The sequence below is a fragment of the Ambystoma mexicanum genome, chromosome 4q (genome assembly GCF_040938575.1).
Source record: "Ambystoma mexicanum isolate Mex_15411 chromosome 4q, UKY_AmexF1_1, whole genome shotgun sequence".
Lineage (NCBI taxonomy): Eukaryota > Metazoa > Chordata > Amphibia > Caudata > Ambystomatidae > Ambystoma > Ambystoma mexicanum.
In genome coordinates, this window is record NC_090928.1 from 1,043,059,809 (window position 1) to 1,043,085,857 (window position 26,049).

The 26,049-nt window shown below is 44.8% G+C and overlaps 1 protein-coding gene across 1 annotated transcript in view; it reads right to left on the minus strand.

Annotated features, from left to right (window-relative positions):
• The window catches only part of RAB3GAP2 (RAB3 GTPase activating non-catalytic protein subunit 2), a 2,371,691-nt gene that overhangs the window by 1,894,385 nt on the left and 451,257 nt on the right, over positions 1–26,049 (minus strand). Inside the window, exon 10 of the mRNA XM_069608591.1 lies at positions 12,741–12,889. Coding sequence (XP_069464692.1) covers positions 12,741–12,889 — 149 coding nt within the window. The remainder of the gene's footprint in view (positions 1–12,740; positions 12,890–26,049) is intronic.

A 26,049-nucleotide genomic window follows, 5' to 3' on the forward strand; every position in this document is an offset into this window, starting at 1 on the left:
TTATAAGGGATGGCCTGACTAGTCAGAGCTTTCTCCTTGAAGATATCCTCCATGAAGTGTGAGTCTGGAGCAGCTTCATGTGTTGCAATTTGAAAATGATCGCCTGCTCTTTTAAAATGGCATTAAACAACATCTAGTCGTCAACAGGTGACAAATCGCTCTGTGGAGGGATGTAGGCAGATGGCGTCCGGGTCATGGGTATGGATTGGCGATAGCCAAGGGCCCTGATCCTCCGCCTGATCCTGTTCCCAGTCTTGGTCCTGATCAGTCAGGTCTTGAGCAAAAGGATTAAGGTCTTCATAAGAATCCTGTGTTGGGTCATCTGGGACCTTCAAGATATCTTCATGGTGTTCCTGTGCAGAGATGGGTAATTTCTGCAATTTGTAAAAGATGGGGCAGGAGTCATCTTCCATGGTTCTATTGGGTGTAATTTAATGGTATGAAATGTCAATGAACTGGGCCATTTTGTCCATGTATTGCTCAAACCTCTACCTAGTTCATAGAGAAGAGGCAGATGGGTCTGGAGGAGGAAAGGGCTGCCCAGGAAGGGGAGATTTTCCCAATAAGGCCTTAGAGAGAGACTGGGGGGCTTCGGAATACTCCTCTCGACGACAGGGGGTACCCTTGTGCTCCGCTGAAATGATAGCCGCAAGGCTTTTGGGAATTTGCGGTGGTTGTATGGAAGATCTCGATGTGCCGAAGGCGCAGTCGTGGTTGGTGACTCCGCTGAGGTCTTAGGCGCTTGTCCGCCCTTGGACGGTGTGTCGACGACAATATGTTTTTCAGAGTGAACACCCGTTCCAGAGTTATGCCCAGTCGCATGCCGTGAAAAGCGGTTGGGTGGAGGGCATCGACCGCGATGTTCGGGAGGCGCCGTTGAGATTTTCAGTCAAAGAGGCCTTAGGGGTTGCGTGCTTGTGTACATGTGGTGCGTGGGTGACCTTGTCACCGGGGTGCGATTTCTCCATAACAGGGCCGGTGGCCTGTCTGGCGGGGACGGGCATTTGGGAGCATAAGGGCTCCGCTGAGAGGTCGATGACTTCCTATTCGGAGTCAGGGCTGCCGACGGATTCCTCGTCGTCCGAAGTGACAGCGCCATCAGGTTAAAGGCGTTCGGCATACATAGCGTAGGCCACCCACCGTTTAGTCCGCCTGTCTTTGAACATTTTCAGTCGAAAGAGCTTAAAGGCCTTGCATGAGCGCTCGTCGTGGTTGCGAGGAAGACACAGATTGCATCGGCAATGGGTGTCCTTCCAAGGAAGCTTGCCATTACACGAGAGGCAGAATTTAAAGGGAGCCCTCTCCATAGCAGAGGATAGCAGCAGCCAGACCAAGAAGAGAGAGAGAGGGGTAAAGGAAATACATTCTCAGAGAGGAATAAACCCAGGGACCCACTCTCCCTACTGTAAGGACTTGGCCGGAGGGCCGAGGCCATGCGGCCGACAGTCATCGAGCAGTTGTAGATCTGTCGGCGGCAGGAAACCCATGAAGCAGTCGTCAGTCGTCGAGAAGGTTTGTCAGGAGACTAGATGACCGTAGGTCGTGGGGGCAATTTAGCAATATAAAACTCTTCAGAGCGCCGCATAGGCAAACAACTAGGTTGGTGGAAAAAAACAATCTGAGGCACCTCAACACGTGAGGGATTTTGGGTACACTAGACGTCACATTAGGGATAGTGTTATAGTTATGCCCATGTCGCCGTCCCCTTTTGATCTTTGAAAGAAAGATGCAATACTCTGATTTCCACTAGATGTCGGACTATATGCACAGCATGGGATTCTAAGCAGATTCACAAGCATCAGAAATTATAATTCCCTGGCTCTGCTGCCTTGGGCGAAAGCGAGTCTACGGAGATCGAAATCGGCTTTGTACCTACTGCACCCAAAGATGCGGTGGAGGAATGGCCATAGAAGTGCAAGCATAAACCTTCTCCTGAGCTTGTTCTCACAGACTAAAGTTCAAAGGAGTTGGTTTAAACAGTATTTGCTCTAATTCCTCACATATCAAATCTATGATAAGACAATTAGGATCTAAATTTGCTCCTAAAAACAACTTAGTATCTACCTTCCTTTCACCTGGTATTACCAAACCTGCTAACTAACAGGGAGTATACCAGGTGTCATGAAGGTGGCAGATATCTGACCTAACATCCTCATGTTCTTCAATTCTTTTACAAAACATCACAACAATTTAAAATACATGTGCGAAAATATTGGTTAGAAAAAATGAAACTGACGTTGCAGCCCTTACAGTAGAAGCAATCAGACAGTATACGCACATTTGGAAAGAGTTTAAAAGAAAAGTAATCTACTCCCAAAGCTTTGGACATAGCTTTGACTAATGATCTTTTTTATGAATTCTTGTTCCTATGTGTTAGTCCCTTAAAACATAGAATCACATTTCTTTTGCGCCAACCATTAAGAGGGTCATCACTAATAGCCAACCTTGCACCAGATATACTCTGAGGTAGACTTGGAGACTCGAGCCAGCTACATAAAACTGCTCTCTCGGGCTGCGATACATAGTTGGAAATATTACAAAGAACTTGAGATTCAGTCTGTCATTTAACCACCTCCCCTATAGATACCAGTGACTCCTTACTGTCGACAAATTTTAAAGATGGTAAAGGCGATTGTTGCGATGCAGTAAAAGTCAAACCATAATCAGGGCCTTTCAAGGCCTTCGAGATTCCGTCTTTTGCTCTTCCAAAAGCTCTACCAGAAGGGGCAGGATTCAACAAAGCAGCTTGGCTCGCTAATCAACAGCTAGACGGCCTGTAACGATACCCCAGGTCATGTTAGGCATTTTTATCACACAGTTTACTTCCTGACGCAAGCACCAAGACACTTTGTCCAGAGTCGGACGACTTAATAATGCTCTCTAGATCCCAAAGACCCTATGATGTCCAAACATTTATCCATCCTCTCAGCGTCCTTTAACCTCAAGTCAAATAGCATTCGCAAAGAATCACTTATTTCGGAATAAGCAATCGTGAGGCGGTTGGCACAGTCTACCAAAAACCGCGAACTGCCCGGAACACATTCCCCATCGCCTGAAGCAGAGATTGCCGTTGATTCATTAGACAGGTCTAATGGGGCGACCGGCCGTGAAGAATATAGAGAACCCATGTAGCCTGTTAGGTCCTCAGAGGGCTGGCCTGGGGATATGCAAGGCTAGGCAAGATGTGAAGAAACAGGGACTGATTGTTCGCCCTGAGTCTTCCCCCAGAGAAATGCTAAAGCATCTGATTACACAGGGAACGGCCAGAATGTCAGGAAAAGCCCTTACAGTAGCAGAACCTTCTGTGGAGGCAGCGGACTGAAACACAGTAAGGCCAGAGGCTGGTTCTGATTCATCTAGCAATGCCCTTGTTGATGTTGACATAGCACCAGAGAACAGTGGCGAGCCAACTGATGTTCTCTGCATACACTTCTCATTATGACATTCGAGAGGGCGCACAAGTGCCTCCAATATTGACACTTTTCAGGGAACTACTTCAGGAACTGATGAAAGAGAGGCCGAAGAGATGTCGGCACACATTCAAAGTCACTTTCAGTGTCTAGAAATGTTCTAAATACGTGCGTCAACATTGAAGGAGAAGTCTCTCTGGCCAAGAAGACAGTGTTTTCTTCAGGAGTATTCTGCTCTGGGTATAAATCTAGATTAGAAACTGATGAGTCTGCAATAATGTTCTGAAAAATTACTGATGGGTCCAATGGTGTAAAGTACAGATCTATGACTCCCTTGCACTTTTGCTGCTTGTTGTAGTTACTCCACTGTTTTCTTCACCTAAACCAGAAGCTACAACTGTCAAACTACAAAGGGCCCACTTGATTGTCGATTGCTTCTTTGCCCCTTAATGTAGGCAAGTATGTAATGTATGTGTCGCCAGGCAGTAAGATAACAGCAGCGGGCATCACATAGTACACTGGGCATAGGAGGATGACAAGTTTGAGAGCGACAATGTTTTCAGGCTTTATTGTCTGATATTATCACTTTTGCTAGCTAAACCTAGTGAGGCGGCCCAGCTGTTTCCAGCCAGTCAGACCCCTAAACACGAATTCGAACAGCAAAAAGAAATGCAACTTAAAAAAAATACAATAGTTTTCCCTAAAGTTCATCAGTCATACTTTTGACTGCCATCTATAATTCTTCTTACCCTAAGCTCTACTTCTGTGACTCGCCTATCTGGGGCCCCCTGCCAGTCTTGCCCATGTGGCCCTTTTCCTTGAATCTGCCACTGCCGTTGGCCGCTGTCTTGGAGCCATTTTTGTGCAACACGTGTATTATGTACAGACTGTGCAAAAAAAGTGTCGGAGGCATGGCTTTAAGTGGGCCGGAGCTAGCAGGAATCGAACCCCGGCAGGATCAGAAATATCGTTCTGTAGGGGGGCTCACTAATGTCCCCTGGCAGCCGCGGCTGCTATAGGACAAGGCTTTTTTTCTAAAGCCTGAAGCTCTCGCTCATGTGCGAGAGCGTCAGTCTTCAGAAAAAAATGCATTTAATCCATAATGGTGGCATCGCACCTGTGAGGCATCCCTTCAAGCAAGAGATGCACGTTGGCCAGCACCACCATTATGGAAGAAAAGGTGTGGCTGAACCTCTCGCTCTTTTGTGGGAGTTTAGACAAAAACACCTCGGCTTCCAGCGGCCTAATCTTTTCAACCTTGTGACGCTGCCCTTCCCCAGGCATGATGCTTGGCGAGGGGTAGTGCCACCTTTAAGGCTGAAAAGGCAAGGCGCTGTCCCCTGCCAGGCAAGCCATTAGTAAGCCTCCTCTGCTAATTTCACAGACGCTGTGATTGGTGGCCAGGGCCGTTATGTATCCTTCGGGGACCTAGCCTCCCATATCCAATCGCCCAAGCCTCTGCCTACCTCGCAGCACTTGCCTCGGCACCCACCAGCCTCAATCCTGTAGGCTTGCACTTTCTACCCAATGTGGCTCCAGGCCGCATTACACTTACAATACTATGCACTTCATCTGCTGCTCACCCACGAGCACGGACATTCCAGCACTTACCCCCACCCCAACCCCACTTCCCCTCTTCTCGCTGCACTTGCACGTTCTGAATATTCACAAGGCTTAGTAGGTTTGTCTTTATCTTCCACTGTATTCATTGTTTTCAATCCCATGTTCCCTCCCTGTTGCCCTGTCATGTAAATGATTTACTATATAAACGCCTAACAAATGCACAATACATAAATAAAATAAATAAATGCAGTGATTAGCACGGGAGAGGGTGCTGATCACTACAAAAGGCTGTCTGGCGGAGGTGCCTGTAGCCCATTGAGCAAGGGGCCAAGGGGGGTCAAAGAGCTGGCAGGTGATCTCCAGTCCCCCGCAGTTAGGCCACGCCCCCTTGATGAGGCACAGTTCATTCTCCAGTCAGTGCCCCTTAAGCAGTGTTGGCCCCACGTCTGCCAGCGCCCTTTGCAAGATTGTGCGCCCCTGCCCCTATTCCCCACGACAAGTGCATAACATCAGGGGGCTCAGTTCCGTTTGGCTGATACAGCCGAACAATGAAACTGAGCCCCCTGCTGTTTTTGTAAAGTGTGTTTAAGGGGGTCTTGCTGCCAGCTCAGTGTCATGTAAATAGCGTCTATTAAAGAATCACTTCTTTAAGGTGCTGTTTACATCACATTGAGCTGGAGGCAACGGGCCCTATATTTGCTGAGCCGTGGGTGCGCCCTTGTGCACCTGCACCCTCTGAGCGTACCTTGAGCCGGGCTGCACTTAAGGGGCACTGGTCGGAGGAGTGCAGTGCTTAAACAATATCGGAAGTAGCACCGTACAGCATGTGAAAAATGAGGAGAGTGCTGTAGGGGTAAAGGTTTGCGGGGGGCAGAGGGGATTTGTTTAATATGCAAGGGCGTTTTAGAGGCCATCGAGTGAGTTTATTTGTTTGGAGTTTGAACATTCTGGCTTGTGTTTCTTTGCAAAGTGGGGTGATGGTGAGGGTGAGGGTATCGGTGCACGTGGGTGCTGTGGTTGGGAGGCGTGTGGGCTCAACCAGGCTGAGCCAGAGCTGCAATGGAGGTGGCACTGTGTGACTGCAGCCAGTCAGTAAAATCTGCGAGGGTGTGAGAGAAAACTGATCCTGCCAACCCTTCTGACAGATTTCTTGTGCTGTAGTTCTGGCAATGGCATACCCCAAAGGTCCTGCAAACAGAATGAGGGCGCACACACGTATCAAAACATGTGTACCCAGAGCTGGCCTTAGGGCAGGGCGGGCCGGGCGATCACTTGGGGCGCCATTCCCCCCTGGGTGCCATTACCCCCCCCCCCCCGTCACGCCAGCTCGGGGGAGTCTTTCAAGGTCTCCCCTGAGCTGGCTTAGTGGGAAAAGGCGCCCTTTTGATATTAAATGTGCCTGCAGCGGCGCAGCGCATTTAATAACAATAGGGTGCCGATTCACATGATTACCTCCTTGCTCCGACACGGGAGCCAGACGGTTTGCATTGGAATGGGGCACGAATGAATTAGCATGAGTTTCCTATTCCAGTAATTCGCCCTCACTGCGATGCGCCGGAGCGAGGAGGAAGAAAACCAATGTGGCGCATCCTGCCCCCCACCCCCAATGACCAGGGGTGCCCGGTTAGGGGGCGCCAATTCGCCCAGGGCGCTGCTGCCGCAAAGGCCGGCCCTGGGTGTACCGCTACACCAGTGCATCAACAATCGTTCCATGCACACTTACAAGTTATTTAGAAATTTGGTTTAAAATAGGGTGGCAAATTGATTTCAAAGAGTGTTTTCTTTGTGTCAGGCGCGTAGGAGACGCATAAAATCTGGGGGGACAGGGGACACCTTGCACTATTTGTTCTGCTTTAGTCAAAGAACTCGACTTTTCACAAAATCAAAATAGCAGTGCATATTAAATTACATATATCATCACTGTAAAAAACAAGAGAAAAGAAGAAAAGAAAACTGAAGAAAATTATAAAATCCTCCCAGCGGTGGACCTTTAGAGAGATCTTTTATTATACTCTCACCTGCGCTTTAAGTGCAGATGCTTTTTGGAGCTTTGCCAACCCGTCCTATCCTATTCCACTTGAACCCTCAATGATGGAGCACTTTACAGCAGTGTATGGGCTGCAATCATACCTCAGCACCAGGGTATTCACTGGATTTACATGGATAGCGGAACAAGTGCTGTTTTGAATCTTGAGGCTCTGCTTTATTTTTTTCTGAGTCACCCAGATGGCTTATGGTGGCCTCTATTAAAACTTGTCTACAACTCATTATTCAGCTGGTAGTGGGTACCAAAAATGCAGTTGCATCCCAATTTAAAAAAAAGCAGTGGCAACGCCAACCGTTTGGGCTTTAATGTAGGCATGGAAAAGGCCCTTGCCAAGCACCGCCATAGTGGTATTAGGCACCCACTGATGGTAGCAGCTGCAAAATGGTGCAAGTACCTGAACATTTAATAGCAGAGCCTGGCAAATGCCCAATACGTATAGACAAGCACACACTTGACATTGCTGGTTTTTAGCAGAACTTTAGTGAAGGAAATGCATTGTATAGCGCATATACACAATGTGTTTCAAAGCGCTTCAAGGGGGGAGCATGGGAGAAATAGAGTTACATTCTTACAGGTCCTTGAAACGATTAAGAATATGAAGAATAACTAACATAATCAGCCTGACGACATTTCAGATACTGCAAGTGCAATGAACAATTAAGGAGAAAAGGAGTTGCTGATGGCATCCCTGGATAAGACATTTGTATTACACCAGTAGTATGTTCCCAGCTCCAATTAAGTTATTAACTACCCAGGACTTTGTAGTAAACATCCCAAAGTCAGTGGTTTTATCTAAACCAGAACTGGCACTTTACGTGCCCTTTATAGATCATTCTAGTGCTTTTTTAAAGGAATAGGTTATGGCGTAAAATGAGTCTGCGGCCGCATTGCATCCATCCACCAAAAACCCATGAAGTTGCTACGATAGCCCAAATGACATGATGCTGTGTCGCAAGACAAGATGCCACGCACCCTGGCACCAGCACCCACTACAGAACAGGTCAGAATATATACCTCATTTAAGGTTAGTCCTGACTTGAGAACTAGGCTGCAGGTAGGATTGAGTGAAAAGGGAGTGTCTCTTCCTGGAGAGGAACCAGAGAGGAGCGGAGATGACTCTGGGGTAGTGGGAGAGCGCCAAGCCCAAGCTCTGACGTTCCCTGTAATAAATCCTACCCATGCCGGCCTGCACCTGGGAGAGGGGGGCCACTTTGTGTATTATCAAGCCCATCAATGCGCAGACAGATATGATGTAGTGTATATATCTGCAATTATTTCAACAAACTACTTCTAATCGTCCTCGTGCAGGCCTCGTGAGCATGGATCAAGCGTTCGAAGAAGACGCATTCCTGACTCCACCCTTTATCTGGGAACATGAGGCGAGGCACCATTCTTCCTTGTACAAATCTCCCCTCTGTACCCTTCTCTACTCCACATTCTCGTCTGCTGTACACCCTTTTCTCCGATGTCCCTTCCCTGCACCGCACACCAAGTGACGCCACTGACACACTGCCATCTGCACTTTCTTACTTGTCTGTACTTCTCTGTCATTTGCAAAACCCGAAGCACCTCCTATGCCATTTCTACTCTAAACAACTCTCCCTGCGTTCTGGTCTTTCCTGCATCCCTCTATCCCCTGCACACACTGGTGACCCCGTGCTGCAAACCATCCCTATCTTTCATCTGCACTCTGTTCTTGTTCCCATCTCTCCTCCCTTGCTCCTCTCTTTTTCTGTCCTCTGCACCCGTTTTACCCTTTTTCACTTTGCAGTCCCACACTCTACTACACCCCAGTCCCTCGCTTCCCATTCCCCCATGGCCAGCACCCCACAAATCTCATCTACACTTACTCAGCACTTTCTCGTCAGTCTTCAGAGCACCCTTGATATCCTGGCTTACAATTCACAGGTTTTCTCTTGCACGCCTTGCATGACCAACCACTCCATATAGCTTCTCAGAATAAGCTGGAACAGGCATGCCAGATTCATGACCTTAAAAGGGCCCATTGCTACCTGCAAGCATTAACTCTTAAGAAATAGTCAGGAGCATGGATATTTAGAAGGGGATACATTCACAGAAGTCACTAAATCCACGTATAGCCAGGCTGAATAAAACAGGGTGAAGCTTAGCCAATACCTACAGAAAATTACCGCTTGATTTCTTTTAAGCGATGCGCAGGATAGGCACCAACAAATGGTTTATTTTGGGCAGGGACTGAGTTCGGGTCTTTGCTGGTAATAGTTTGTTTTATGGAATATAATAACACTTTGGTCATAGCGCTTCATGCTAGATGCTTTCAGCTTCTAGGCAATGTAATAACAGGTATTATCACCCTCATTTGAACAGCACTGAATTCATGAAAGTGGACCCTGTTGCTGCTGGGTTTGAACTAGCAAAATGCAGGTAGCCCTCATGTCAGAGACCAAGCTTTAGGTGTGGTACCATCCAAACTTCAAGCAGGTGTGAGGTAGTGGGAAGAGGTGGAGGGGTGTGCCTTAAGTGAGGCCTACTGATATTCGAGTATACATCAAGCGCTTTCCCTTGCCTGCCTTAGACATTACTATGGAAAAGAGCACACATCCCACGTAGCGGCCCTTCTTGAGATTGGCTCATCCTCATTTTAATTTATATGGTTTCATGAGGATTTCGTATACAATGTCAGGCTATCTCAGGCAGTGTCTGCACTTTGCAAGCCAGGCCTGGGGTACAGGGACATCTTGGAGAAAATCCAGTCTTCGCCAGATTGTGTGACCCTGGGCGAATCGTGTGACCCGCCGCCCCACTGTGCATTATTTTCTATATATGTTTACTTGGGATAACCTAGAAGTGACTCAAGAAAAAAGTGCCGCTCACATCTGTTACTGCGCCACTTGAAATAATAATCAAGAATCATATAAGTTTGCTTCTTCTTGCATTATTCCGCATGTTTTTTCTATATATATAGCCCATGCTGATGACATGTGTTAAGGCACTCTTAGTGTGCCTTTCTCAAATCTGGGCAATATTCTCTCCTCTTGGTGTTCAACAACTCTCTAATAACGTATTTTCAGCATATGAAAGCCGGAGTCCCATCAGACTCTTAGAATATGTTCGTACTGCAAAATCACGTTTCCAGCGTCACACATTGCATCCTACTAGAACTCCTACTAGAACTCCTAGTAGGATGCGACGCGTGACGCTGGAAATAAACTAGAAACAATCTCAAAGTAACCTGACGGTTTAGGGGCACTAGTATAGTGTAAGCAGCAAAAAATAATCATCATGCCCTTCTCTTTAAAAAAAGGCAATACATAATATATTAAACAGTGTTGTGGCATTTGTATAGAAACTGCATGTACATGTCAATATATACCGACATCCTCTGCTGTATAGGTGAATGGCCTCTGTATGTTTTTGTGCGGCCTTGCAAGCCCGTGTTGGTCAATGCGAAATGTGATGTTCCTCTTTGCAGGGGCTGGGGCACACTGTCATGAATTGAAAAACACGAGGGCGGCACTGGCAGGCCCTCAGGTTTTTCAATTCATGAAAGTGTGCCACTGCCAACGTCTCATATACAGTTTATAAATATGCACAGCACGTTGTAAACTGATCAGGGAATCTTAGCCTCTTAATGTTTCATTGAAACCTTAAGAGGCCAGGATTCCCTAATAAGTTTTTCAATGCGCTGCGCGTGTTTAGAAACTGTATATCTGACATTGGCACATTGAATTCACCCCAAATAAATCCACTGACAACGTCAGAAATACAGTTTATAAACACGAGCGGCATGTTGCAAACTGATCAGGGAATCCTGGCCTCTTAATTTATTAAGAGGCCAGGATTCCCTGATCAGTTTTGCAATGCATATATAACACTTTGAGAGACTAGAGGGAATATTTTTCTGGACCTCTTTAAGACAACCCTCAACACAAAGAATCTAGAGTAAACCACACTAATGCTTAAAGGGTCCCTTGCTTCTCCAGTACCTTTTTCTGGCTCATTTATGCATGCTGTTTAGTTCATTATATCACAACATACTAATTCCAAACTATTTTTTATCAAAAATATCAATTTATTTTTTCTCAATAAAAACATCACTAAAAATACATTCACAATTTCCTCTACTACAAATTATTACACTTTTATCTAAGATCAATTATTGCACATTTTTCTCTATTTTTGGCCTCGTTGACCACGAAAAAGAGACCTACATAACATTCTGTTACCTAATACCTATTCTTACTTACAAATAGTTCATCAAATGAGGACAGATTTTTCAGTTCCTAGTTTGTTTTTTGTGTCCTCTCATTTCTTCACTGGGTGCTCGAATATCCCCACATCAGATGTTCTATTCATTCATACTCATGTCATCCATACATCCTCACATTCTACAATCCACACTACCCAACATGTTTCTTTCCTATATCGATTTACACAATTTAAGGAAATTCTTCAGGGGTTAATTTTCGTATAGCAACATTCTGTTATGTAGTGACCGTTTGGTCTTATATTCTTTAGACTTCTTGGTCGGGACTCATGTATTACACTGACGTCTATTTAATTTCTGGGCCAGAATTCCAGAAAACGGTATCTGGATCTCTAAAGTCAATTTCTGATGTTTCCATGTTGTAAAATAGCTGTAGTGAATTGATTAAACGTTTTTAATATTGTCTGGTAGTTTCCAAGAAATTGTCAAGTCTGATGCTGCCTGGAATCAGGACACAAGCGTTTCGTAAAAGGATAGTGTTTAGTTCCCATTCGAGAAAGTGTGCTACTGCCAACGTCTGATACAGTTTATAAACATGCACAGCAAGTTGTAAACTGATCAGGGAATCTTGGCCTCTTAATGTTTCATTGAAACATTAAGAGGCCACGATTCCCTAATAAGTTTTTCAATGCGCTGCGCGTGTTTAGAAACTGTATATCTGACACTGGCACATTGAATTCACCCCAAATAAATCCACTGGCAACGTCAGATATACAGTTTATAAGCACGTGCGGCATATTGCAAACTGATCAGGGAATCCTGGCCTCTTAATATTTTATTAAGAGGCCAGGATTCCATAATCAGTTTTGCAAATCGCCACGCGTGTTTAGAAACTATATCTGAGATTGGCACATTGCCTCCAATAAATCCTCCCCATGCCGCCCTGCACCTGAGAGAGGAGAGGGGGGCACTTGACTGACTTTCCTTACGGTAGCTGCTGCCTGCTCAGCCTGTTCTCACTCGATAACGCACACGCTGTCACAAGCACAGAGTCACTGCAGCACGCGTCGCTGCCTGGCTTCTCCTTCGTTCTGAGAAACGGAGGCTGAGGCTGCACAGCATTGCACTGCGCAGGCAGGGCACATGCAGTTTGTTTGTTCCCCGGCCTGGGCACGTTCATTATGCGCAGGCACAGGGCAGCAGAAGAAGTTGCAGACAGTCAGTCTACTGTAAGCTTGCAAAAGTAAATGTAGACTCTACTTTAACTTTTGCAAGCTTAAATAACAACTGCAGCCTGCAGTGCAGGTTGCAGTCGTATTTTATAGCAGATACCCAAATAATCTGGGGCTTGGGGGAGTAAAAGCTATTATACCCCCCCCACTTAAAATTGTGGGGGGATTTGTACCCCCATGTCCTACGTCCCTGCTTTGTGTCAATAAACATTTATAAATACAAGTATTGCACGTGATCCCACACTAATACATTCAGCAAATGAAGATTAATAACATAAATAAACCAAATGGATGGGCCGTACCTCCAGGGCGTAGAAGAAGCCAGTGAAAGGATTGGAACCCACAGTGATGTACTGAGACATGGCCGGGGGGCTGCTCTTTATCGCTGCATTGTATCCGCCGAGAAGAGAGGCTGTCTTCATTTGATCAAATGGAGAAAGAGTCATGATTCCTGAAGAAAACAAACAAGAACCAATGATTTAATGGCATTCCATGCAGAGTTTTAATAAATAAAAGTACTCTGTAGCGGGAACTCTACATGCGTCACCATACGCTGGCTCTTAATGTTGAAGGAAATGGTCAAAACTTCATGATTCACAATGCACTTGATAGTTTTACAAACATGGTTCGATTTGTTGTCCGATTACTTCAAATGAATACAAGGCGAGCTAACTACACAGTTTAGTAAACTCTTGTAGGGATGGATTTGTATTCATGGGCGGCTCTCTAGTGCGCAAAGTTATTGACATGCATTGTTTTTAGCCTACTCTTTCTTTCAGCCAATGCCAGAAATCATGGGGAGTGATGGTGCACAAACTCTTTCATTCTAGTTTATTTCGGAAGAAAATCCATAACACAACCAACAGTAAAATAAAAGTAGCAATACAGTACATCCAAATACTACAATCAACATCATTAACACGGCTCTAAGAGGGGAGGATACAATCATATATATAAAAAATATAAACATCAACTGCATTTCACAAAAAGTAAAATTTAAAAGAAAACAATTCCATAATGCAAGAAGCTGATGTAGTAGTACTTAAAACGAGTGCACTGTAACTCAATGAATGTTAAATGGATGAGTTTATTCTCCGCTATTAATTGGTGTGAGTGAGGACTCTTTATGGACGAGACGCCTGAATGTTCAGAATACTTCGGGGGGTTTAGCAGTGGCTGCGTTTGTGAAATCCATGGACTTATTGTCATATTAAACATATTTATAATAATTTTACAGGTTAATATTTGATACTGTATAATGTTATGGATTTTGAGTGATGGAATTTTTTTATGAAGACTATGATGATGTGATTGTATTTATAGTGTAGGTTTTTTTTTAAACCATTTACAATAACATTTTAAAAAAAGAAAAAAGAAAACAATTCCATTACTAACGCAAGAAGCTAATGTAGTAGCACTTAAAATATTGTCTCTTGTATTGAAAGGGGATGCTCTTGAACAGAAGAACAAGTTACTTACCCCGGTAACATTCTTTCGACTAGATGTTCCTCCCACGTATTCCTCATTGTTGACACTTGTTGTCCAGCTTCAGCGGCTCCGGAAAATACATTTTGGCAGAGGGCGCTGTGCATCGATGGCATCGAGTCGATGTCCTTTGAAGGCCTCCGTTGAGGGTGATGTCATCAAAGGCATATATAGCACACGCAGCGCCCGTTGGCCTCAATTCTGTTTTTCCCTCCTCTTGCAGCAGAGAAACCCGTAAAACACGGGAATTACCATACTCAGCCTTGATGGAATGGAAGCTGTAATAGCACAGGAAATTCTACTGAGGGGTAGGATGGGAGGGCGATCAGGAATACGTGGGAGGAACATCCAGTTGAAAGAACATTACCAGGGGTAAGTAACTTGTTCTTTGAATGGATTGTGTCCTCCTACGTATTCCTCATCTTTGACAGACTCCCAAGGCAGTGTTATGCTTTGGCAGAGGGAGTAGAATTGAATTTATACATTTTCATGGATAGAATCAAGGACTGCTTTGCCAAAAGAATCATCCAGTTGATAATGTTTAGTAAACGTGTGTATGGAAGACCACGTTGCTGCTTCACAAATTGCTTTAATTGGTATGCCCCTTTGAAGGGCCATAGATGTAGCCATGCCCCTGGTTGAATGAGCTCTTAAACGTTCAGGAGGGTCTTTCCCTGCTAGCCTGTAGCATTCTGATATTGTGAGGATTATCCATCTAGATAAGGTCTGTTTGGAAACACCCTGACCTAATTTATGTCCTGTGTATCCTATGAAGAGTTCATCGTCAACCCGCAATTTAGACATTCTGGAGATGTAAAAGCTTAACGCTCTCCTAGGGTCCAATCTGTGGAGTCTTTCCTCTTCCTTACCAGGATGAGGTGGAGGATAGAAGGAAGGAAGAACAATTTTCTGACTCAAATGAAAGTCTCAAATTATTTTGGGTTAAAAAAAAAAGAGGGCTTGCCCCTTAAAACCACCTTGTCCTTGTGGAAGATGGTAAAGGGTGGCTTGGATGAAAGTGCCTGCAACACGCTCACTCTATGCTTCCTTGGTCGAGAGATAATAACAGAAGGGAAACCATGTAGTCGTACTATGTTTGTCAGGAATGTTTGTGCCGATGTCCCTGCATTGGGTAATCCCGTCAGGGAAATGAAGTGTGCCATTTTTGCTAAGAGTTTGACAACTACCAGGATGGTATTGTACCCATAAAAGGGGGAAACTCGATGATAAAGTCCAGGGATATTGTATGACACGGTGCAGGTGGTATGGAGAATGGGCGGACTAACCCCTATGGATTGGCTTTTGGTACTTTATTTCATGCGCACACATTATAGGTCTTTACATATTGCACAATGTCCTTTTGCCATGTGGGCCACCAGAAATACTGTTGGATATTTGCCATAGTTTTTGTGATTAGAGGGTGCCGAGCTGTCAGTGTATCATGATAGGTGTGCAGAACTTTGTGCTGCATAGTGGAATTTGGTAAATACAGGCGTTTTCGGTAATAAGGTAAACCGTCATCTTCAGTTCGTTGAGGATCCTGCGATACCCAAGCCTGTAATTGTTCTGGCATAATGGATTGTCTGACTTAATTCCATAACTGGTCCAATGTGGGCAGAGAAGTACTTGTCACTCCTACAGCTTGTTTTCAGGGATTATTGCAAATGGTTCCGGGGCTGCATACACGTCTTGCCCTTCCGCATCCCATCCAATACAGGACAAAGCATCAGCTTTTCCGTTTCTCACTCCCGGACAAAATGTTACAGTGAAATCATATTCTGTAAAGAACTGGGCCTACCTCAGTTGGCGCAGGGATTGTGCTTGGGCTGTCCGTAGGTATTGTAGGTTATGATGATTGGTGAACACTGTGATGGTATGACATGCTCCAAGCAGGTGGTGGTAGCTGCTTGATGGTAGCCTCTTATCTGTTATTGCATAATTTAACTCGGCCAGAGAAAACCTCTTGGACCAGAATGCCACTGGATGCAATTGGTTAGTTTCAGGGTCTCGTTGGAACAGCACGGCACCCATTGCCACACTTGATGCATCAGTTTCTACCAGAAACAGGAGCTCTGGGTGCCTAAGTACCGGCGCGGTGGTAAACTGCCTTTTGAGTTGGTTCAACGCTTGTTCAGCTTCTGCGGGCCACGTGAAGGGTTTTTTTTCCGAGCAGTGAGGTAATTGGGTGTGCGATGTTTGAGAAGTCAGATATAAATCGCATGTAAAAATTGGCAAACCCCAGGAAGCTCTGTACTGCATTTACTGATGTAGGAGAGGGCCATTATAAGATTGCTTCCACCTTTCGATTGTCCATTTGTATTCCCTGCAAGATAAAGATAAAGCCCAAGAACCCCACTTTGGTCACATAAAGGAACATTTCTCCAACTTTGCATATAACTGGTGTTGTTGTAATTTTTCCAGAACTGCTCTCATCCCGGTTGACTAATGGCACTGACCAACTGGCTGCGTGGCCATCCAAATATGATAATACAAAGGCAACCGTGGTCTGATCAGTAGGGAATGCACCTGGCCGACACAAAAAATGATGCCTGCACTGGTTCATGAAGATAGCATACCTCTGTGGATACCCCAAAAACCGCTCTGGAGAATCTAAGGGAACAGTAACAGGAGTAGCTAGTTGGATTTGAGCTGGCCCTGCTACAGCACTATTTCGGAATGGGCTGCGTGAACCTCTGCCCGCAAGTCCCCCAGGAGTGCTGCCAAGATCTACTTCCAAATCCATGGCACTCGGGCACGGCTTTTAAACATGGGCATTAGCGTTCTCCAACGCTTACCTCTGGTGCCCTGCAGGAGTGCCTGGTCCGGACTGTCTTGGAACGTTTCCTCCATTGGATGAACTGGTTATGATGGATTCCCAAACCACTCCTTCCCAACTGTCCCACCAAAGAGCAATAGCCAGTGGACCAGTGTGGTTGGGAGTGGCCTGGTAGGAATTTGAGCCTCTGGTAAGATGTGCAAGGGGGTCTGGATGAAGACCGAAGGATAAGCAAGTGCAAGTATTCAGTATGCGTTCCCTGCTTTCCCCATCACCGCCCTCTAATGTCTCCTTTAGTAATGCTGGCTGGCATGCAGGCAGCTTAGCTCACCGTGTTAAAGGAAGAAGGCGGCTGAAGGTGTCAGGTAAGCATCAGACTTCAGTTGCTTGACTGAAAGTAGTGGCCCAGGCCAGCTGCGGCATACAAGATGCTGGAAGTGCTGAGGTAAGTATGTGTAAAGTGCTGCTTGTGTCCTTCTAGAGTTCTGGCAGCTTGTGGCGTGAAGTTGTAAAGTTCGTTCTTGCCTGGTGGCGCAGAGTGCATTAACAAGTCACCTTTCTCTTTGTTTTCCTGCAGGTATGGAATGCGTAGGACGTCATTCCGGATTCGGCCACTGCACGAGGAATAATTGAAGCTACGGCTAAGCAGGATTCCAGCCGGCCGACAACACGTACAGGTAAGCGCGTTCTCAAAGGAGAATTCGGGCAGGCGCTGTTTAAACTAGTGGTCTCTTACGGTTGTCTCTCTTGTTACAGGAGCCGGAGCTGCTGCGTGACCCGAGCGATGAAGATTCCAAGTAAGTATCTGGAGTTGCGGCTGCTATGGAGTTCGCTTGAGGAGTCTTCAAGTAAGTATGCATTCAGGTAAAGATTCAAAGCACAGAAGAGTTCGGGCGTGCACAGGTGAGGCTGGAAATCACTGCGCACGTGAAAACAGGAGCGGTAAGCATTACACTGCTCTCGCAGGTAGCAGAAGAAACACTAAGCACAGGGTGTGGCCTGGGGCGTGGTTTTATAGCCTTGGGCTGCACCCTGTAACACTAGACCACCAGGAACCCCAGGCACTCGGGTCAGTGGGGGCCATCTTGAGTTCCATAGCAGGTCCTGTCTTAGCAGCCATGTGGGTGTGGGTCATAGTAGTTTATTAATAAGCGCCTGCGCCAGCCAGCCAGCCATCCATCCATCCATCCATCCATCCATCCATCCATCCATCCATCCATCCACCCATCCACGCGTCCAGTCCCTTCCCACGCTCCCATATGAAGATTTTGTTGCTGCTCTTCTGGCCGAAAGCAACACCTCCATTAACGTCATCCGGGAGGTCCCAATCCTTGTATCTCAGCCTTTCAGAAACCAAGCGTGAAGGTTGAGAGTTTTAACCTCTGGATGGAGAACCTGACCTTTCTAAATCGAGAGAGAGAAGGTCCTCTCTATGTAGAAGACACATCAGAGGACAGATGCACATGTCCATAAGGTCCGGGTACCACGTCCTCCTGGCCCAATCCGGAGCAGTTAGATTCATGCATTTCTCAAACCTTCTCAACCTCCTGATTACATGAGGAATGATGGGGACTGGAGGAAACGGGTACAGGAGTGGAAACTCCCAGTCCATCACGAACGCGTCTACTACAGCTCCTCTTGGAGGAAATTCTCTGAGGAGTACAATTCGCACTTCCGGTTGACACTGATCGCGAACAGATTCACTTGAGGGGTTCTCCAAAGGGTGAAGATCTCTTGAAGGACTTTCTGAGCTAGATCCCACTCGTGAGAGACTGTGCTCTGACTGCTCAGTTTGTCCGCCGCTGTGTTCTGCTCTCCAGCTAGGTGAACTGCCGATAGGGAGATTCCTTCTTGAATTGCTCAGTATCAGAGCTGCATTGCCTCTCTGCACAGTGGTAGTGACCCTACGCCTCATCTCTTGTTGAGGTAGCGAATGGCCACTGTGTTGTCCGTCATTATCAAGACATTCTTTACCCAGACAGAGGGCAGGAAGGACTTCAGCGCTAGATGATTGCCCTCAGCTCCAAAACATTGATGTGTAGTTTGGAATCCGATGGAGACCAATGACCACTGTCAGATTGTTGGCATAGGCTGCCCACCCTGTGAGTGAGGCGTCCGTCACTACTGTATTCTCCGGCCATGGTTGCCAAAAGGGTTCTCCCTTCAGAACATTGTCCTTGTAGGCCAACCACAGAAGATCCTGTGAGACTCTGAAGTCGATCTGACATTTTTCCTGAGAACTGGGACCACTGTGTCCTTAAAGCCCATTGAAGGGATCTCATTTTCAGATGGGCCTCCGGCACCTGAAAAATGCAGGATGCTATGAGGCAGAGCAACCTCAAAAAGTCATAGGCCGGAAGATTCGGGGCACCCTGAAACTTGGTAACCATCTGAAGAATGTCTTGAGCCCTCACCTCGGGTGGCGAGCTCTTTCCCAAGGATGTGTCTAGCACAGCTGTCATGTACTGGAGCTTTTGGGAAGGTGTCATATGAGACTTCTTTTAATTGAGGGAGAAGCCCAATCTGTGAAGAGAGTGGCAGGTGACTAAGATGATCTAGAGCTTGTTTGGGAGAACGCGCCCTGATCAGCCAATCGTCCAGGTACGGGTGGACATGAACCCCCCCACGCATCCCCCCTGAGACTCACTGCCATCACCACCATCAGTTTGCTGAAAACCCTTGGGGCGGAGGTCAGCCCGAATGGCAGATAATGAGAACCGCCAACCGCGAACCTCACATATTTTCTGTGCTTCAGATGGATTGGCACATGAAAATAAGCATCCTGAAGGTCAAATGGCACCACCAATCCTGGAATTGGAGGGCCTGAAGAATCTGAGAAAGTGTGACCATCTTGAATTTGTCTTTCATGAGGAACTTGTTCAAGTATCCCAAGCCCAAGCTGGGTCTCAGTCCTTTCCTTTTTGGGAATAAAAAAATATGGTGAGTACATCCCTTGTTCCTCTCCGTTACAGGTACTGGTTCTATAGCGCCTTTCTCTAGCAGGGTTAAAATTTCCTGCACAAGGAGTGGATCTGGAATCCTCATGGATCCCCAGTGGATTGTTCTGAGGTATTCTTATAAAAGGAAGGCAATAACCGTGGGCTATGGTTTCCAAAGCCCAAGCATCCAAAGTAATGTCTCGCCATTCTTGCTGAGACAGTCTGCCCCCCCCACTGGTAAACTGTGGCTCAAGACCTCGGAGTGATTTTGTTGCGGCTGCTGCAGAGGCCGATGGTAAGGAGGATGCTGCTTGAGCTGGATTTGCACCTCTACCTCGTCCAGCAACAGGAAATCTTGTCTCGCCTCTTTGACTGGCCATTCCTCTCACCCTTCCAACCGAGGAGGAGTAGTAGCAAAAAAAGATCTACCCCCCCAAAGTTGCCCACTAGGACAAAAAGGCTGAGGTTGCCTAATAGCGGTGGCTAAAGATTTGGCTGCCGCCTTTGAGGTCTGCAACTTCTCAAGGCTCTCGTCAGCCTTGTTGCCAAAAAGATGAGACCGGTCAAAAGGCATGTTGAGAAGCCTAGATTGCTCATCCGGTACAAAACCCGACTTCAAGAACGCAAATCAGTTCTGGTAGCCATGGATCTGCTGATGCTATCTGCAGAATCCAATCCTGATTGAAGGGACTCACCCATGGCCTCTTTGCCGTCCTCAACAATAGCTAAGAAGCCGTCCCTTTCATCCCCTTCGGGAATGTGCTCTGCTGCCATGGAGATACAGTCTCAGAGTATACGAACATTTATTTTTATTGATATATCGGATAAAATCAACTTTACAATATAATTCATTCATTAAAACATATCAAAACTTTCAGATAATATATTATCACACAATAAAAACAAAAACCATCCACATCAACAGCCCTGTCAAATGTCAATAAACTAAGCATTAGAACGTAAGTAAAAAGAATAAACCGAGAAAAATTAAAATCAACAATGGACAGTTGAACTTAAAAATAAAAAAGTATAAACACAAGATTTACTGTGGTTATCCTGTAACAGACAGGCATTAATCTCATGGAATTTTAGCTCATGTAAGAAGGCCAAGGCTCCGAGTCTTACAACTGTGGAATATCCAGAATAAATCATTTTCCACAATGTTTCTGAAGTACGCACTCCGTACAACTTTACTATTGACTCAAAGTGGACCCTACGTTGATTGACCAATGCCACACATTCAGTTAGAAGATGCCTTAGGTTTTCTTCAATACTTTTTTGCTGGCAAAATCGACAAAACTTCATAGCTTCTTTAAGAATTTTCCGCTGCACCAGAATCTGTCTGGTAGGTCATAGATTTAGCCTCAAACGCAAAAATTCATGTATGTGGGCTATAGACGGAGCTTTAACCGAATATGCTTCTGGGATGCTAGGTTGTTTCCTAGAAAATAAGTGTACATCAAAATCACGATATTTTGAGCAATCTTCATTAGTGCTTTCCCAATCAAAGGCAAATAATCTAGTTTTGACCTGTGTCGGGTTTTGAAGGAGAGTCATTAAAGAGACGTCCACCCATGCCAACGCCTGAATCACTTTAGACCGCCATTTGGTGATAAAGGCATTGGTCAATGTAAAGACATGATCCGCCAAAATACCCTGAACAGAGCGTGTGTGATAAGCCAAAAGGCATTTTCTGAACAATGCCAAAATTTGCCAGATGTATCTCATGTAGAGATATTAATTAACCCAAGATCATTTCGTATGAAGGGGAGTGGAGTGCAGGAAGGAAGATTAAGTACCCCGCACCAATATTTGCCCTCAAAAGTGGACCAGAATTGTTTCATCAATATAGGTCTAGTTTCAGCTGCATAAAGCAGTATTGGTGGTGTTTTTTGATGATATGTCAAAGCAGGGGCAACAGTAAATTTGCCATATTTGTGTAGTATAATCTTGGTCTGTTGTATGGCCGTTGTGACTTTATGAGATAACAATTGCCCATACAGAAGCACACCTCCATAACTTACCATTTGCACTCCTAAGTAAGTATAGGTTTGTACTACTTGTAATCTAGTCCCCATAGGAGTCCAAACGCCATACTTACAGCCGTATTTTCTAGAAGGATTAAACAGCATAACCTTAGTCTTCTCAAGATTAATAGACAAGTGATTCACCTGGGTATAAGCTGCAAGAGCATCCAAGGCTTTCTGAAGCCCTTTTGGAGTCTTAGACATTAAGACCAAATCATCAGCATACATTAGAAAGGGTATCGGTTTATTTGCCAATTTTGGAGAGTCAGTTAAGATGTAAGAAAAAGCACTCCCCACATCAGAAATAAAGAAGTTGAATATGGCCGGAGCCAAGATACACCCTTGTCTCACCCGTCTACGTGTTTATATCGGAGTTGATAATCTACCATCCACCGAGAGTCTTACTTGTATTGAATTGTTTGTATGCAGGTCTTTAATTAAGGAAATAAAATAGAGCGGACAACCCTGGTGAATTAACTTGTGAATCAATAATTCTCTCGAGATAGAATCGAAAACAGCACGTAAATCAACAAAGGTAATATATAGGGCTTGCTTTCTGGCCTGGTGGAATGTGATTATAGATGTAAGTGTCATGAGATTCACGCCAGTACCCATGCCGGCCATAAAGACCATTTGCATAGGATCTCTTACACCGGCTTCTGAAGTCCACCTATTGAAGTCTCGAAGTATGAATTTTGAAAACAATTTTCCAGGTGCATCTAGCAGGGAGATTGGTCTATAATTACTCGCCATAGACTTGTCACCCCTCTTGAAAATAGGCACTATTACTGCAGATTGGCAGGAGGAGGGTAGGTGATGGCTAAAAATGATCTGGTTAAAGATGATTTAAAGTATTTTAACCAAATTGCTGGATGTTGTTTGAAAAGAAAGTTACTTAGTCCATCCGGGCCAGGCGCACGGGAGTTATTGAGTTTTAGTATATTAAAAAAAAAAAATTTCCTCAATGGATAGTCCCTCATAGTTTGAGCTATCTATGGTTGTATATGAGTTGACCTCCATCGGTTTTGGTACATGTTAGAGAAGTAAGCCACCAACTCCGTCTCATTGACACCATTGAGTTGGACAGACTTTTGTGACATGTTGTTAGCAGAGTTCATCAAAGTCCAAATTTGTGCAGCGTTTTTGCGCAAAATGTTGGCCAACATGGATTCACCATCTATTTGAAACAGTTGGATTCGGTGTGAACGTAACCAGTTTTTATCCTGGCAAGAAAGAACACACATGCGTTTGTGTTTATTTTCGCAATTAGAGAGTGCTACCAACTTTTTGTTTTTACGCAGAATGGATTTGTCTGATTGAACCATCGCATCAAATTCATGCCGCGGTTTGAATTGTACATTGGTAGATGACTGTACTTTTTGTTGATAACTGTGTAAAAAACAAGTGTAATCACCATAGACAGATTGCCATCATGACAGATACTCTCCACGTTTCGATGAAATGCTGTCAAAGTCTGGAGATTCCATATTAAGCGCGTTCTTGCATTGTTAACCATCATGGCTTGGGGGAAATACTCACATCTATCATGACTAGCTTGAACTTCAGACAACCATATTAGGTTCAACATGTTGTGATCACAATATGTTTGTGATATTATCTTGAAACTTATATTTGCATTGAACATACTGCCATCTACAAAAGTATAATCAATGATTGAAGCAGTTTTCCCTCTTTGCCAGGTCATCTGTGGAGGAATATCTCCCACAAGAGCCCCATTGCACATGAGGAGCCCCCGCTCCTTCCTAAATCGGTGCCATCTTTGACAGGATAAATTGTATTTGTGATTATTGATGGGTAATAGTTGTAGATTCAAATCACCTGTTACAATAATATTTGTTACTTCAGTTGATTCAGAAATTAGATTAAACAAACACTCTAAATCACTAAAAAAAAGACCTCATCAGATAGCCTATTAGGATTACGATAGATGTTCAAGATTGCCACAGTCGCCACAGGACAAATAAGCTTTGTCAACAAAAAGATAAAAGTTTGGAGCGGCCCACCAAGACAACAGCCAGTTTTTGTGATTCTTAATCGCTACTAGGAGACCAGAAGAGGGTCGACCACGAGAGGCAGTTTTGTCAGCATGACATACAATAGTGTGGCCTTCCCAAATTGGTTGTTCTACTAGCCATGTTTCTTGTAAAATGATTATTTCATGTAAGGCTAGAAATCCCACACTACTCCCCAATAAGTGGCAATGACCACAAGTGTTCCAACTAATTATTGAGATTTGTACCTTTCTTTTGTCATTTGTTGGTTATAAGGCAGGGTTATGCGTTGTTACTTGACTAAGAGTAGTAAAATCTAGCTTGCTGGTAGTGGAGTTTACTCCGCCAAATGTACTCCCTTGCAATTGAAGCATCCATGACTTGTTTAGAGTGGTTTTGAAGGTTAAATTCCCTTCAGAGTCAAAAACAAAAGGATCTCTTGCAGGACAAAGCCCAGGGCAAAAATATCCGTCCGTGCTTGCCATAAGGCATTTCTGACTAGATTCAAATGTAGCCATGCTCTAACAATGGAACTATCGTTGTGCTGGACAAACTCAACCTGTTCAATGTCTGCAGATGTTATGTCCTGGAGTGTACTAACCTCCTCACATATTGCAAGTAGACTAGTTCTATTCATGATATATGGAACTAACGGAGCTGGGCGACATTTAAGTATTAACCAATGAAGTTTGGCTCGTTTTTTATGATCAGCGCCAATTTTATCTGACCACCTGTTAGACACATTTAGTAGCTCCGTTTCTCTGTGTTTAACTCCAGTATTTGGATTAGAGAGTGTGGATACTTTCCCCTGGCTCCCTTGTTGCATTTCTGCATGTAGTGGTAACTCAACACATTCACTCCACGGTTTCTGGGAGGTTGAGTTCTGGCTGAAATAATTTCGAACAGCTCTTGCAATTTGATCTTCAATCTGTACCATATTATTTTGCTCATCAACTTGCTTCTCTGCAAAGGTCTTACAATTGGAAGTGTTTATTGCAATCAGAAGGTTTCGAGAGTTTTTACCATTCATCAGGTCCTTGCTACTCGTGTCATTCTGACATGCATCGACTCCAACCGCCAAGAAACCCTGTGGTGAGCCGTCTCTCTGAGCAACCAAGCAAACAGCCGGTACACTAATGTTCGGCATGAGCTTGTCCACTTCTTGATTATAGGACGCCACCTGTGAACAAGTGGAGTCCTGAGCATGCTGAATTGCATCGATCACTCTCGATACAGCAGGCGCACATACTGGCTGAGCCTGGGGCTTTGTCTCAGCTCTGGGTGTCAACATTGATAATGGAGGCTGCCTTATTGTTAAATTAGTACAGGTTTTTTTTTTAGATCAAGATATTTCTGTATAGATTTTTCAATCTGAGTTCGAACATCAGCCAGAATAGAAGCTTGGAATTCATCCCCTTCAACAACCCTAATATTTGCCTGGACATCAATAGTATTCAATTGAGAGGCTTGAGACTCGGAAGGAGTCCATTGTATAGCAGAGATCGAGTCTATGAGGTCATTTAGCGGGGGATATTCATTGATATCATTTGACTTGTCGGCCTCTTTCTTTTCACAATTTGTTATTGGGAGAGATAATTTTTTTGATTTTTGCACCTTTGATTTTCCCCCTGTTTTCATTTGAGGCGCCAACTGTTTAATTGTTTTACGTTTGCTCTGGCTCTCAATGGCAGAGCTTATTGATTTTTAGTGTTTTTAAGCATATCAGATGGCGCGACTCCCTGCTTTCTTACCTCTTTTGCTTGAAAAAGATTGTAAGAAGTCTTTGTTGACACATGGTCGTCCATTGAAAGAGTATCAATATTTATAACTACACCCTTCGATGGAGGAGCCTTCTCAGGAGGTACCACACACTGTTCTATATTAGTCAGCTGAGAAGTGGGACTAATAGATATTCTCTGAGGCTGTAAGGCATTAAAAACAAATGAATGCCAAAGTCCACCCGCAATGTTGGGTGACTGATCCGACCCAATCACATGAGTAAATGTGGGCAGAAATGCCTCTGTAATAGAGGGTGCCTTGTCCACCTCACTGGACGTGTGAAGTTGTGAAGTAACATTGTTTAGACCCTGTTTCACCCATTTACCATATGCATTCAGAGACAATTTTTCTGGTAACATTTCACTCATCCATAACATTAATTGATCAATTTGCTTGGTTTGAGTCGTGAGTTTCAAATCTAATGTTTCAAACAGCTTAGTCAGCGTGGATATAGTTGTACGCATTGCATTTAAGGTAATTTCTAAGAGTTTGAATTGAGATGAGACCAACAGGTTGTTATTGGGGATCTCATTGCACCTCCGAGAAGATTGTCCATCTGTTACCAAACCAGCTAGGGACATATGAACAGTATG